General features: G+C 46.0%; 1 protein-coding gene across 4 annotated transcripts in view; it reads left to right on the top strand.

The window, feature by feature from the left end:
- The window catches only part of WDR7 (WD repeat domain 7), a 2,460,073-nt gene that overhangs the window by 1,675,543 nt on the left and 768,494 nt on the right, over positions 1–16,036 (top strand). For all 4 annotated transcript variants that reach the window (XM_069627029.1, XM_069627030.1, XM_069627031.1 and 1 more), the window contains one exon: positions 13,190–13,411. In XM_069627029.1, the coding sequence (XP_069483130.1) occupies positions 13,190–13,411 (222 nt within the window). The remainder of the gene's footprint in view (positions 1–13,189; positions 13,412–16,036) is intronic.

Raw genomic sequence — 16,036 nt, forward strand, 5'->3', positions numbered from 1 at the left:
CTAATTTATTTGGTGCACCCCCGGTAATCTGAAGTATATTTATTTCTGATTTACCCCATCGTTTCCATCTATCTTTTGATAGAGATGATATTCTGTACTTTATCAAGCAAGCAAGCCGTTCTAGAGCACCTGGCCCAGATGGGTTGTCGAATGCACAGATGAAGCAATTTCCGGACATTTGGGCAGATATATTATACCTTATCTTTGAGAATATCAATTTATCTAAAAAAATTCCAATGTCCTGGAAACAATCCATCATCATCCCAATTTATAAGAAGGGTGACCGGGCCGATCCGGCTAGCTATAGGCCCATCTCTTTGCTTGACGTGCCTGGCAAGATCTTTTGTCGCCTAATTTTGAGAGAGTTGAACTCATGGACAAAAAACTTCTATAAGCGAGACCCGCTTCAGTCGGGTTTTGTCAGTGGCATTGGCACCCTCCCAAATATTATTACTATTAATATGTTGAAATCCCAGTATGCTTGTAGGAAACAGTCGTTATACTTTGCATTTATTGACTTCCATTCAGCCTTCGACTCAATAAACCGTGACCTACTATTCCACAAGTTAAAACTGCTTGGCTGCCTTTCATCTCTCTTGGCATTGGTGATTCAGCTACACACAGGCACTACTATGCGTGTTAGACTCTCCTTAGAAGGCCTTTTGTCTTCTTCTTTTGCCACCTCTTGGGCCTCAAGCCGGGGTGTATCCTAGCGTCCATACTATTTAACCTATTTATTTTTGATAGGGGAAAATCATTTCTTGATATAGTCTCAGACGCTCCTGAATTGGGAGGTCAGCGTATACCATGGTTGCTGTACGCTGATGATTTAGTCTTAATATCGCAAACCCCCAAAGGACTTCAGAATTTACTATCAGCCCTATCAGAATATGTAGAACAGAACCAGCTCATAGTAAATCTAACTAAATCACAGATTCTGGTTTGCAGACCTCCAGGAAAAACCAAAATTAAAACTGGAACTTGGTTCATCCGACAGGAGTGCATGGAGTTAGTCCTAGAATATAAGTACTTGGGCCTTTCTATACAAAGTAAAGTTAGTGATAACAAATATTTGAATACCCTACAGTCGAAACTTACGACTTTCATTTCCCAGGCCCGAATTCTTGTGTATAAATATGGGAAATTTACTCTGAAACATTTATTAATGTTTTATGAGCAAAAAGTAATTCCGGCACTCCTCTATGTTGTTGAATCCAAGCTATATAAACATGATAAGATGTTGAATAAGTTAGAGGCTACCTTTTGGAAAAAGGTTTTACACTTACCGACTTGTTCCCCAATGCCAATATTAAGATTCGAACTAGGCCTGCACACCTTAGGTAGCAGAGTCAGGTGGAGAATGTGCTCCTTTTTCCGCAAATGTTTATTAGGTGTGGAAAATAATAACATATTGAGCCATCGTTGCCAGATACTTGTCCTCCTCATATCATGCTTTTCCACTAAAATGGCGAAATTTAGTACTGAATTCCTTGGTTGAAGCTGATATATCACTACAACTTTTAATTGAACACCCAGCTCGCGCAAAGTTAAAATATTATCGTTGTGACTGGATTCAAAATTATGAATCTTGTTTAAAATACAAGGACTTTAACAGTAACTATTTTGAAATGAAGCGTTTGGGGCATTTGGCAGGTTATTTGCTGAAATGTCCCTCTGGGCATATACGGAATACATTTTTGCGCCTCAGACTCAATTTATGGACAACAAGGGAAGTACTGGTTAGGCGCAAAATAATCTCGGATGATCTATATTTTTGTCGGTTTTGTGGATCTCATAAAGCAAGGGAAACCCTGATATGATATGGCATTTGTAACGCGCCTATACACAAGTGTTTCAAGGCGCGACGAGGCAGGGAGGGGGGAACAAGGGGAGACAGACAACGATCCTACTAGGCCAGGTGTCATTCAGATCGCGCAAGTGCATGGGTAGGGGGGGACGGGAAAAGTGCAAGGGGGAAGGGAGAGGGGAAAGTGCAGCACAGGGTTAGTAATGGACAGGATAAATAATAAGGGCCAGCAGGTGGCAAGTGCAAGATAAGTGCAGACAAGTGCTGGGAAGGGGGGCTGTAGGGATACAGAGACAGTCCCGCAGTGCAGGGGTTGCCAGGAAGGCAGTGCAGGGGAGAGTGGCTGGGCCAAGGACCGAGATTGGTGAGTGGCCCAGTTGCTGATTCAGTACAGTTTCAGTGATTTAGCAGGGGAGAGGGAGAGAGAAAGCAGAAGCAAAGAGGAAGGTTTTGAGGTGCTTCCGGAACCAGAGATGGTTCTCCTCAAGTTTCAGGGAGGCAGGAAGGCTGTTCCAGAGGGAGGCCCCTGCTGCGGAGAGAGATCTCCCCCCAACTCGTTGCTTGGAGAAGCAGCTGACCCTGAGGGAGTTGGAGGCGGAAGAGCGAAGTGCTCGAGAAGGAAGATATTTGGGAAGGGAAAGTTGAAGGTAATTTGGCGCCAGGCCCCAGAAGGCCTTGTGGACAATGCAGAGGGTTTTGAACTTAATCCTCGCAGCCACAAGGAGCCAGTGAAGGGATTTCAGTCCTGGAGAGATACGGTCCCTGGGCTTGAGGCCAAGGACAAGTCTCGCAGTCCTGTTCTGGATGAGTTGCAGAGGGCGGAGAGTAGAGGCAGGCAGATTTAGATAGAGGCTGTTCCAGTAGTCCAGCTTCAAGAGAACCAGGGCTCTGGAGACAGTGAGCTTCTGGGGGAAGGAGAGGAAACCCTGCAACACTTGATAATATCTTGTCCCAATTGAAGGACTTGCAGTTTAAATTCTTTGCCAATTTGTTGAGATTGCATGAGGAATTGGATGAAACTCAGATATGGAGCATTTTATTTAATACTATGAAATTTTCAGTGATAAAGGCCCTGGTGCACTACCTGGAAGCGATTTTGCCTAGTGAAATTAATTTGTTAAATAATTGATCTTGATGTGTGTGTATAGCGCTGTATCCATTTGGTGCATCGGAGATACGATTTGTGTAATGAAATGTGTAAATTCCGTTTTAAATTGACTTATTTTATTGTTTTAACACTTGTTTCTTATTTGCGCTATTTGCCTTATTTGTTTTATCCATTTTTCTTTTTCATACATTGTTAATGTTTCTTTTTTTACATTGTTAATATGTTTGAATTAATTGAAATATATATTGTTTTATAATTTTGAAAAGTTGATTTATTCAGCTGTATCAGAAAGAAAACAAAAATTGTTTTGCAAATGTTCAGCTTACACTTTCATTGAAAAAAACAAACAAGACATTTCCAAACTGAAACATGCTTCTTAAACATGCTATCACTCCTTTTCTTTAAAATGTGTTAATTTTTTGTCGGACTACCACACACATCCACAGTTGTTTGTATGCCCCTTCCTTTCGGTTTTATCACAGGAGACAATTCTAAAGATGTTATTTGCTTGCCAAACTGATTCATGCGCACCAACTTTTGTTTTTCACTACTGGGACAGACATTCCCCCACCCTGAATATGAGCAAGCAACCAGCTCAACCCATCCTCTAGACAAACAAATTTTAGGGCACTTGTTTTTTATAGGTAATTATTAAAAGTCATAAGATTTACAGCCAGTTTTGGGAGGCGTGGCTAGCAGCCAATGGAGTCGGTCGCGTTCACGGACTGCTCCCGTCGGATCCGTGTGTATTGCAAATGCTATTGCAACAATTTAGCTGAAACTTGGTGAAGGCCTGGAACACCACTAGAGAACCCAGCTGTAAGGAGGTAAGCCTCATTGTGGCTTGAAGAGGCCTGCAAGGTGCTCAGGTGCTGGACTCCAGGTGGCACCTTTGTTCAACATGCTGCCATCTGGACGGAGTGAAAGTGGTCGTGTGACAGTAGCTCGGGGGCTGCATGGTGCCCGAGATGCATACCATGTGCAGAGGCAGGTCGGAAGAGGAGCAGTTGCTGCGGGGAGCAGTGGTGGCTCCCGAGAGGAAGAAGATGGCCATCCGATGGTTGGAGCACCTGGACCGAGTGCAAGAGAGCTGCGGAGCGCTGTCGGCCCCTCTGCTGGCGCCGGAGATCACACACAGCATCCCAGGCAAGTGCAAGCTGAGTCTTTGATAACCCCAGCTCCATACGTCGGGGAAACGGACTGTGAAGATGCACATAAGCCGGCCTGGGCCGCGTAGGGTTGAGGAGCACATAAGTAACTAAAGCCACAGAGCTTAAAGTACTGCGGTAGGGGTGCCGCGGTCACAATCTTCGTTGTGCTCCAGCAGCCTCACTTTGAGAGGACCCGGATGTATGCCTGGGATAAGAAGACATGGGCCAAAGGGTGAAATGGTATTCTTGTAGTGCACTCAGGACCCTTACATGCAGAGGACCGTGCGGGCCTTGATCATGAAGACCCAGGACACAGGGCGCTGGAACCCTCAAGGGCGGCAGAAGGGAAACGCACCCTGCATAAAGAGTATCTGCGCCACCTGAAAATGCGGAAAGCAGCCCTGGGGATCCAAAGGGCCATAGAGAATCCTCGGGTTGATAGGGTGGAAGGTATGTTTGGTGCACAGGACCTCGGCCGCAGGGTGAATACAACAGACAGCCTTTGAGATCCCCATAGAACGAGGGATTGCACACAGACAGTATCCCACCTCTGCCAATTGCAGCACTAGCAGCAACATCTGGCTAGCCCTTGTAGCCACAGTAGAGTATTCAGGGGCAATAGCCATACTTGGAGTGGGGCCAAGAAGGATCCAGGACTCCACCTTAGTGGACACGGTTGTGAGTTGCTAAGGCACATGGCATATGATGACAGGGGAGGTATACGAGCCCCTGCAGCTGTTATACACAAGTGGAGCCCCCCGGTGAGAGCTCAGCTTCAATTGTTACATGAATACCTACACCCAGGTACCCAAAGCAGGGGCTTGGGGCAGAACGAGGATGAGACTGAGCACCAGGAATCCAACAGGCTCGATTCCTCCTAAATCGTCTAAGCTGAAATCGAGTCAACCCAACCTCGCTGGACGGCTTTGCCAAAGTTAAGCAACAGACCCTTGGTGGCGATATGGAACCTGCACAAGAGAAAAGATGCAATACTATAGATCTACACAAACAGGTGATGCATGCGATGGCAGACTTGAAAGCCTCCCTGGGCAAGCAGATTGCAGCGGTGCATGTGGACGTTGGACTGCTGCGCCAAGATGTTCAGAATTTAGCTGAGCGCACTGTCACCCTACAGACCCAGACAAAGGAAAACACAGGAGCGCTCCGCGAGACGCAGGCAGATGTCCATATACTGCAGCAGAAGTTCAGCCTCTTGGAAAATAGAGTGGAAGAAGCAGAAGGACGAGCCAGAAGAAATAATATTTGTGTAGTAGGCTTGCCTGAAGGAGAGGAAGGTGCTGACCCAACGTCCTATATTGAGAACACGCTGCTGCAAGAGATTGGGCCTGTAAACCTCACCAAGGTTTCACTATTGAGAAAGCACACAGGGCACTGACCAGACGCCCCCCCCCTCCAGGAGCACCTCCGAGGCCGATCATCGCTAAGGTCCTGAATTATAAAGACATGGAGAAAATATTAGCATACTCCAGGCAAGGGGGCGAATTGAGAAGGGCTTCGGCAGATTTGGCGGTCTACCCTGACTATAATTTCCAGGTTTAGAGAAGCAGGGCGCAATTCTCGGCGGCCAAGGGTCCGAACGGCAGGCCTGAAGTATATGCCGATTTATCCTGTGTGACTCAAAATCATACAAAAAAACAAGTCCTGGTTCTTTGACCTTCCAGAAGACGTGCAGGTATGGATGGACAGAGAGAAGATATGCCCTGGTCAGTAAAGAGAGTGATGAAGCTGTGGAGAGACATAAAGGAAGCTCTACGCAACCAGTGGCCGGGAGCATCTAGAGTACTGGGTTAGAAGGAAGCGGGGGGCAACGCTCAAGTAACAGACGCTGAGCGGACACTTTGAGGCAAGGGATCTTTCACTGCGAGCGTGGGCCTTCCTGGAAAAGACTTTCTGCGCTTGCTAACCCCTTTGCTTCCCGGTATATGGTGGGATTTCGGAAAAGTATACCATGCCGAGGACAAATGTACACACGGCTGCTGCCACTACACCCCCCAACCACACCCCCTCTGAGTTCTTTTTCTTCCTAGGGGTACTTCTTTATGTGCCTATCCGCTATTCACTAGCTTCAAGTGGGACGGCTTGGGGCAAACGTGAGAAGCGGACATGCCTGAGCAAAGGGAACGTAGCTGGGTATTTGGTTATGGTTGGGGATGTTGGGAAGATTTTTGGGGGGAAGGGTTCTCTGCACATATATAAATTGATACTGGTAGCATATTTTTTGTTTGGAACACCTCATAAGAGGAAAGTGGAGCTGGATGTGAAATGGGGACGGTTTAGCCCAGGAGTGGGAGAGAAAGGCCAATGGCTGGATCTGCGCATGTCCTCACATGGAATGTGAGGGGTTTGAATGCCTATGTGAAAAGGAACAGGTTCTACTCGTACCTTAGGAGATGCAAAGTGGATATAGCCATGCTGAAAGAAACGCACCTTACTGATGAGAAACAAACACTGTAAGCAAGGAAATGGGGGTGGATGGGTAGGTATTGGTCTCTACATACTTGGCTAACACATGTGGAGTCCTAATATGGATTGCACCCTTAGTGCCCTCTAAGGTAACCCATGTTAGAACGGATAATGAGTGAAGGATGATGGTGGTGCAGGGACTTCTTGAACAGGTGGATACATATCTGATCAATATTTATGCCCCCAACAATGGGGCAACTAAGTTTCTTCACACCCTGTTCCACAGGTTGGGCCCTTGTTGAAGTAGTAACATAATATCGGGAGGTGATTTTAATTGTTCGCTGAACCTTCTCCTGGACAGATCAGACACGAAATATATTAGGCCGGCCCGGCTGCTAGGACCCTACAGACATTTTTGGACTCCTTTGCCCTGATAGATGCTTGGAGTGCTTCACATGTGGATACCAGACACTACTCGTACTATTTGGTACCACATGCTGTGAAGACAAGAATAGATTACTTTTTCAAATGCCTCCATAAAAATGCTCCCATCTACCTAAACCATGCGATTGCCAAAAAAGAAATCACCAGATCCCTAAGATCTAACAACCATTCACTATAAGCAATACCCTGTTACAAAAACACCAGAGCAGGGGGCAGTAGCTTCCAATATCTATCCCCTAAACACTGGAACTCCCTCACACTTGCCATCAAACATGAGGAAACCCTCACATGCTTAAAAAAACAGTTAAAAACTTGGCTATTCAATCTATAGCAATAAGAACCGCCATCATACTACTTGTAAATAGTTCTGCACTTGTGTATACCACTTTGCATTGTTAATAACTGTGTTTTTCATTTCTATACCTTGTTAAGTTCCTATGATCTGTACCTGCGCCATGATGGCCTATTGAATGTATGTTTTATAAAGCTGTCTGTAACCTTGCCGTGATACCTAAGGGTTTGTGTGTGTAACATATGCAATAAATAAATGGATGCACAGTACAAGGGTAGAGTGTTGTTGGATCATGCACCTCTTAGTTTGCAATGGCAGTATGTGCCCCAGAGAGCCCCGATCCCTAAGTGGCGGCTCAGAAGTGAGTCACTGCATGACCCCCCATTCCGTGAACGCATCAAAGACAACATCACTGATTATGTCTTGCGTAACAAGGGAAGTGTCCCTAGTGCAAGGATCCTTTGGGAGGCACTGAAGGTAGTGATTAGAGGAATAGCCATAGCAGGATCGAAGGGTGTCAAAGCAAGCATAAGCAGGGATTTGTCCACCGCGGAGGAAGGCTTGAGGCAGTTAGAATAATCCCAGGAGCAGCTGCATGACAAGAATGCGAAGGTCTTTGCGCTAAAACAGAAATGTATGGAATGCTGGGAGAGATTGTGTAAACATAGTTTTGCAAGATATACTGAGAGGCAACTTATAGAAGGGGATAAACCTGGCTGCATGCTGGCATGGCTGTATAAAAAGGACGATAAACAGGGGCCTACACATTCCATATGCCCGAAACAAAGAGAGTTGTGTCATACCCAGAAGGGTGACAATGACGCGTTTCTAGAATTTTATCAGAACCTTTATCAGAAGAGATCCTGGATACCAAGGGCCCATATAGTGGAAGTACTGGACAAGATAGCTCTTCCAGTGCTGAGTCAGCCGGCGCGAGACCGCTTAGAAGCACCGATCTCCCTTGAGGATATATTAAGCACGATTGTAACCCTGCCAACGGGACAGACACTGGGGTCGGATGGTCTCCCCAGTAAATTTTATAAGAAATATGCCCAAAAATTGGCCCCGCACTTGCTCAACACCATTAATGATTCCAATGAGGCAGGGGTCCTCCCACTAAGCTTGAGGGAATCCATCATCATCCCACTTCTTAAACCCCACAAGCCTCCAGAAGAGTGTAGCTCTTATAGGCCCCTGTCAATGCTCAATCCAGACAGCAAGATGCACACATCGATACTAGCTAACCGGATGAAAAAAGTGATACATAATTTGGTGTTGCCGGACCAAACGCCCTATATACCAGGACAGAGTATGTCCTGGAACTTGAGACGATTGCATTACATGATGCACAGCATTCTGGGATATACCATGTGCCATAGCCACATTAGATGCAATTAATGCGTTTGATTCAGTTAGATGGGACTGGCTCCATGCAACTTTGTGCAGTTTTGGGCAGCAGTGCATCAGGTGGGTACAACTAGTGTATACTAGACCGATGGCTATGGTTAAAACAGGGACGTATATCTCGGAGGCATGGGAACTCGAGAAGGGGACAAGACAGGGATTCCCATTGTTGCCACTGCTTTATGTCCTAGCCATGAAACCTATTGCTCAGTAGCTCTACACAGAGGCAGGTGTTGAAATAGACAGGACTAGGCATCTAATATCCTTGTAAGCGGATGATACATTGTTGCATATTCAGAACCCTGAGGATAATTTGGAATTATTACTGGAAGCATTGGCACTCTGCGAAATTGTGAGGAATTACAGTTAGCATGGACAAGTCAGCTTTGTGTCCCTTGGCTGGCATGCGCAGGTTAGACATAGGGGAACTGCTGGATATTGCACTACGATGGGAAGTGAATGCGTTCAGGTATTTGGGGGACAATGTCTATCATGACCCTGCGAAGGAACATGCGCAGAACACGGTGAGGGGCCTGGAGGTTGTTGAGAGCTCCATGAAGTTCTGGGCTAGACTGCCTCTCTCATTGATGGGGAGGGCAGCCCTGTTAAAGATGGTGGTACTGCCAAGGATGCTACACTTTTTTGTAAATTTCCCGTTCTACATACCTACACTATTCTTTAAAAATTTGGATAGCATCTGTAGAGTGTTCCTGTGGCAAAATGGACGGAATCGAATAGCGTTGTCTCTATTGCACTGGCCGCATGCAGAGGGTGGCACCAGGGTTCCACAGTTTGAACTATTCTATGTGGCGAGGAAGGTACAGTTTGTGGTGGACTGGCTGGCAGACCACCCTACCCCGGACACTTTGATGCTGCAGCCCATGGGGCCGTAGCACTGCCTGAAAGAATTGGTGTGGATTAGGAAACCCCAGGGAGGCCACTGGTAATATCTAGTGTCGCAGGAAGGGAAAATGCGGGACAGAACCTTGACGGCTATGGGGCTCACAGACCCAATCTCTGTGCAAATGCTGCTGTTTTCGGTGGTAGCCCCATCAACACAAAGTAGAAGGGGCATACGCACCAAATGGGAAACTTGTGGGCTGTCCACAATAGGGGACCATTACAGGATTTGTCTTTTATACCCTTCTGAAAGCTGGCAGAGCGAACTGGGCTACATAAGGGCCAATATCTGTTACATAGAACACTTAAGAGGGAGTGCATAGATGGCAAACATACAGTGAACGTATGGGAAGACATGCAGCGGTAGATGTACTATATAATATAGCAGAAGGAGGACACACTATATCGCGGCTATATGATCTTCTACTGACTAACGGACCACATTCTACTTTAGTGACACAGTGTAAATGTGAGGAAGAGTTGGGAGCAGAGTTTACTGATGCACAATGGGAGCAGGTGCTAGGATATCTCAAAAGAGTGTAGCAGAACACAAAACTGCAGCTCATACAGCTGATGGTGACGCATAGAGCATATCTGACCCCTCAGAGGATCTTGTGGTTCCCGGCGCTGTAGTACAGGGGTGTCCCAGATGCAAGGCGGAGGACGCTGGCATGTTGCATATGTTTTTGGCATGCCCTGTAGTGGAAATATATTGGCAAGGTGTAGCGGGCAGATTGCACAGGAGGGAGGGGTTGAACCTGGATGTGCTTTCCCCGGAAGCATGCTTGCTGCCCAGAAGATGAAGGATTTGGCATGTATCTTTGCCAAACGTAGAATTGTCATGGCATGGAAATCTACTCGGGGGCCCGGTGGTGGAAGATTGGTGGCGGGACCTGAGGAGGTGAGCGATGGCTCAAACAGTAGCATGGAAGAGGGCTGTATTAGGCAGGCAAGGCGAGGCCAGGGTGGGCATAGCAGCATGGGAGTCCTTGTTATGTGCTCTGTTTGTGGGGGATGCCATAGAGGGTGGGGCAGTGGACCAAGCCCAGTAGTGGTATGAGAAGATCCATACGATATTAGTTGTACTTTTTTTTTGTTTTTCCTCTCTTTTGGCAGTGGTTATACGCATGCTTAAGACAGAAGGGGGTGTTAAACCCGAGGGAGGGGGGATGGGAAAGGGAGGCGGTTAGAGGGGTATGTTTACGAAATGTTAATGCAATAGCTGTTGAACTTGTTTTGTGATAAGATGTTGTTTGGAATATGTTAAAACCAATAAAATAAATTAAAAAAAATTGATTTACAGCCTGTTTTAAGTAAATAACATCTCTGCAACAGTCACTCAAGCTGCTGAGCTACCCTGGTAGCCTTCTACTGTATGGCGTGTCTATGGATCCCATGATGGCGGGTCGTCCATAACGGGTGAGGGGGCACCAACCCACTGACATCCTCTATTATTGAGGAGCCAAGGAGCCAGCCCAGTGTGAACACTGAAAGCTCACTCAGCTGCTTTTTGAAAATGCGGTCTCCATTTGTTCCCCAGCCACACGTGTCCAATGGGCCATGGGTGGTTTGCTTCCCAAACCTTGCATGGCCCATTTGGGATGCGTCCTGGGAAACTGCATGTTTGTTTGTCTGTGGTGGTGTTCCTGCACTTCCCCACATACAAACGGAGCAGGACCCTTCATCCTCTTGCGTGCATGGGCAGGAACCAGGAAGGCACTCTTTGCTTCCAGGTTCCTGTTCATGCATGCTGGAGCGCTGGGAGGAAATTTCAGGACAAGGGCAGAAGTTGAGTTCATTTAAATATGTGTATGTATGCATGTATGCTTGTGCTGTGTGTAATAAGTGAGTGTATGATGGTGGGTGCTTGTGTGAATGAGCGAGTGCATGCTGTGTGTGAATAATGTGTGAATGTGTGGGTGTGCGTTTTTGTGCTGGGCTATGGAGCTGATTTTGGTGTGTGGGGGTAGTGTCACAACCACTCTCTCCACCGGCCAAAATAAGCTACACCGTGCCAAGCGCTGTGCCCCTGGGGGCACCTATGGTATTTTTGTACTGGTCATCTATGATAGATGCCTTCGGCCCCCGCAGCACCTTGCATGCACACATAATCACATTGTGTGTGTGCGAGGCTCTGCAAGCAGATATGGCATGGAAAGTGTTATTGCACGGCTGGACTGGAATATTGGTGCAGCAAGTTTGGGCATGTTTTCATGCTGTGGCATGGCTTTTTTAAGTATGCTCTTACATGGGATACTGCCATATATTGGCAGAACAAGCCTGGACATGTTTTCTTATAGTATCATTACCAGCGTTTTGCGCAAAGCAAACATGAGTATGCTCTTCTATGGGAATTCAGGCATATATTGGTGCAGCCAGGATGGTAATGCATGGGCGTGGCATGAAAATATTTTTATACGGGCATATATTGTGGCCAAATGCATAATGTAAATGTGTTGGGGTAATGCTCCTGTGCACTGTAGGTGAATTGCATCTTTTGGATTTTTTCGTGAGTTACTCTACTAAACCAATTGTAAACTGGCTGGCTTTTTACCCAATTTTTCAGTCCGTGTCCCGTAAAATGCACTATAGTAAGCCATTATTTAAAAAATGCAGAAACTGAATACTATAAACAATTCTACGGGTGCAAATTGAGTTTCCTACAACCATTGCTAAATAACCAAGGGAGCAGTTGCCTCCTTTCCCCCCAGTACTCGGTGCATTTATGTTATTATTTACTGGTTAAACAGACTTTCCTTGACTATCATTTGAAACTGAGGTCTGAGGATATCTCTTCTGTTAAATTGACCCTTTTTGACTGGCTGTTATTTAAAGCTGAGCTGGATGCGATGCCTCTTCTGCTTAATGCCACCTCAAACTACACATCATTTGAAGTTGTGCTGGGAGAGAGGTCTGCTTCAGTTAAAAGAATGCAGTCTCTTGCTGAGCGCATAGGGCATTTTTGCAACAGTTGAACATGAGTTAACTTTTTAGGATGTAAATTAACTTGATGCAAAACCTTTGTCTTAAACCTATTCTGAACATGCTTAATGTCACATTTTGTTTAAACCAGCTGGGTAAAATATAACTTGACCATTATTTGATGTGCCACCGCCTGCCTCCCCTTATTGTATTTGTGCCACCTGGTTTGCCCCCTTAATACAGATTTCTAGTGACACCACTGGTTTTCTTGTGTACTATTTGCAACGTGCAGTGCTTTCCTTGTGTTTGTCGGTTGGTGGGTGGCATTAGATCACAGAAAAATAGGTCTTGGCCCCCTAACATTGTTAAATGGTGCAGATAAGACTGAACTTGTTGAACACCAGATTGTCAGCCGCCTTAATGCATTTCCCCCCACCCTCCTTCCCACACTCCTTAACATTGATAAAGTCGGACATTTTCTTTCCTATTTGGCACATATAGCATGAACGGTCCAGACTGATATGCAGTTGTATGTTCAGAAATGGCATGCCTATCTACATCACTCAGCAGAAGGTGCTGACGAAGGTACAGTTTATATCAAACAAGAGCACCTTTTCCTTCGCTCAAGGAAAATCATGGTAATGATGTCTTGCAGAATCTAGAAAAGAGCAGATATGTTGTTTTGCGTACCTACTGAAAAATATTATTTGGTAATGTGCTGTTTTCTTTGTTTCTAGGCTGCATTTGTGGCCCCCCTCCAATGAAGAAAATATCCTCCTCGTACGAGGAGCGCCGCAAGCAAGCAACTGCTATTGTTTTGCTCGGTGTTATTGGAGCCGAGTTTGGTGCTGAAATCGAGCCACCAAAATTGCTAACCAGGCCACGAAGTTCCAGCCAAATACCTGAAGGGTTTGGGCTCACAACTGGTGGGTCAAATTATTCACTGGCTAGACATACCTGTAAGTACTCTCCATTCTACTTCTCACAACTCTTCTCCAGCCACTGTTCTTCTTTTGTACAAGTGATGGAGAAATGTCAATTGTTAAAGACTTTTTGTTTTAAATGTTTTTACGAGAAATTCTGTTTTTACAAAAAATGTGCCAGATGATTCCTGTCTGATTTGTATTCATTTGAAGAACTGGGATGTCAATTTCAATCAGAAACGATGTGTTATTGCACCCTTAGAGGCATGCCCACTAAGGGTGCCTATACTATAACACGAAGTTGAGAACAAGTGATGGGCCAGTTTATGAGGGTGCAACAAAAGTGGGAACCATACCAGGGACAAAACAAACAGAAAAAATATATATAAGAAACAGGTGATTTTCAAAGGTAACATTAACCTAAGGAGACAAGTGATTCAAACAAAGTGTATTACTATTTAAATATATAACATTACTTTATGAAGCATCATTGGAGGGAGTGCTGGGGTCAGGTAGTGAGGGTGGAGGAGAGGAAAGGTGGTTCTCCCTCTTTAGTAAGTAACTGAAGATTAAGCTGTGCTTCCAAGAGCTCCACATTTGGGCTGGATTTGATTGTGATGGTCACTGAGTTTTAGTGATGCAGGGCAAGTAGGGAATGTGACGAATCGACTTCCGGGGCACCGGTGGTCCACGGATGACTATCGTTTTCTAAACCATCAATCAGCCCCACATCGCTAGTACACCAGAAGGGATCCAAACAGATTGGAAAGACAAGTCAATTATAAACCTCCTTGTCCGATTTTGTTAATGTGGATGGAATGGCAGGCTTATCTCTGAACGGTCGTGGATCGTTGGTTAGTTGCAACACAGAAAAAAGAAAATTATTACCCAATGATAAAAGGGACTGTCCAGTGAAGGTTGTATACAAATACCTGCTTTATTAGTATCACAACAGACACTTCCAGCACACTACAAAAAAACAACCCACCCTGTAAAGGAACGCAGAGAGTTTCAAAGAAGGAATAGAGATTCACTGTGGATGCTGACAGCAGGATAGGTGGTATAGTAATTAATCACAATAGTTCAAGGATACTTGGTTTCAACACAAAGGGAGCAATGGGTTGTAAAATGTCACTGGGGGCCTCCAGAGAAGGACCAGGGGTACAGAATCACAATGTACCTTGTGCTTGTAGAAGTTCTTGGTGCTCAACAGTGTAAAGCCGGTTTCAGGGCGCATTGCAGCTTCTGTGGCAAGGCAGTTGTGGGTACCAGGCGGCAGGCGGTTCGAGGAGTGAGTCTGAATGGACGGCTGCAGGCTGGCCTAGATGTTGGCTCGGGGTCAGGAATAGTTGTCTCAGTGCTGGTCAATGGTTCTGAAGCACTGGTTGAGGCGCCTTGGACGACTTTAGCAACTGCGGCATAACAGTCCTCGAGGGGCTCAACTGGCTTGAACATGTCCTTTAAGGCAGACATCAGTAGAGGCTTGTTGATGCACTCCTCTTAGCTTCTTCACTGGGCTCGTGGTGTCCTTTAAAGTGGATGGCCCAAAGCTGTGGAGAGTGTTGCAGGCAGGCGTTGTCCTTGGTTTGGTTCAGAGACTCTCTGGCACTTCACACCTAGGAAGCTTGCTGCAGAGCCTAGCAGGGCTCGCTGTGTGCTGGCTGAGTACCGGTTGTGGAGCTGATGGAGGGTCTGCTGTGCTGGATTCAGTATCTCCCTCTGTTACCTTTGAGATGTTTAGGGGAGGGATCTTGCTTCCCTCTTGGAGGGCCTGACCTTCCTTCACTAGTGGAAGATATAAGGCAGACTGTACCTTCAGCCAGGGTCCAATGATGAGTTCTTCTTGTTACTCGTTGCAAAGTCTTCAGATGATCTGCCCAAAAGAGGGACTGAGCCCTCTTTTAAAGCCAAATGGACCACAGTGATTTGTGTAGGATAAGCCTACCTTAATGAACCAATCCTGGGTCCCGACCAGCAATCTCCTGTATGCTTGAGGTCATAACCAGAGTGCTTTGCAACAGAATAGGTAAATGGGGTGAAATCATGTATCACCCCATCCATGGATCGTCCCACCCATCTTTTTGTGTGTTGCGGATCAAAGGGTCTCTCAAAGGAGCTCTTTCTGGTTCCTGATTAAAGCGGCAGGTCTCCCTTGAAGCTGTGGCGTAACCAGACTTTCTGGCACCATTAATCCACATACTCTTTCCTTCTGAATGGGAGCTCCCTGGGGAGATGATCTTAATACACACAGTCCAGACAGGACATTTCACTGTCGAAGCGATACTGAGGGTGGGAACTGGCTTCAGGTTGACACAGTGCGTCTGAAAAGTTTGTTGGGGTTTCCCGTCTCCTTTTTTAGCCTCTGCAGTCAGGCCCTTTGTGGGCCTTTTTGAAGTACACTCTATTAGTATGTTAATAATGTTACTTGCTGCCACCATCTACAGAGCTAAATAAAAGGACAAGGTGGATCCATGGATCCTTTGTGAGTTAATTATGGCAGGAGGAAGGTTTTACCCTCCCCCTTCTGAGATGACGGTGTATTCCTGGCTGTCTTATCCCAACTAAATATGACGAGTGGAGTGCCTTGTAGGCTGTGTCCACCCAGAGTACATGGGTCTATGTGTATGTTGTGCGATGAGCATAGGAAAATGTGTGTGGTTT

The sequence above is a fragment of the Ambystoma mexicanum genome, chromosome 6p (assembly GCF_040938575.1).
Source record: "Ambystoma mexicanum isolate Mex_15411 chromosome 6p, UKY_AmexF1_1, whole genome shotgun sequence".
Taxonomy (NCBI): domain Eukaryota; kingdom Metazoa; phylum Chordata; class Amphibia; order Caudata; family Ambystomatidae; genus Ambystoma; species Ambystoma mexicanum.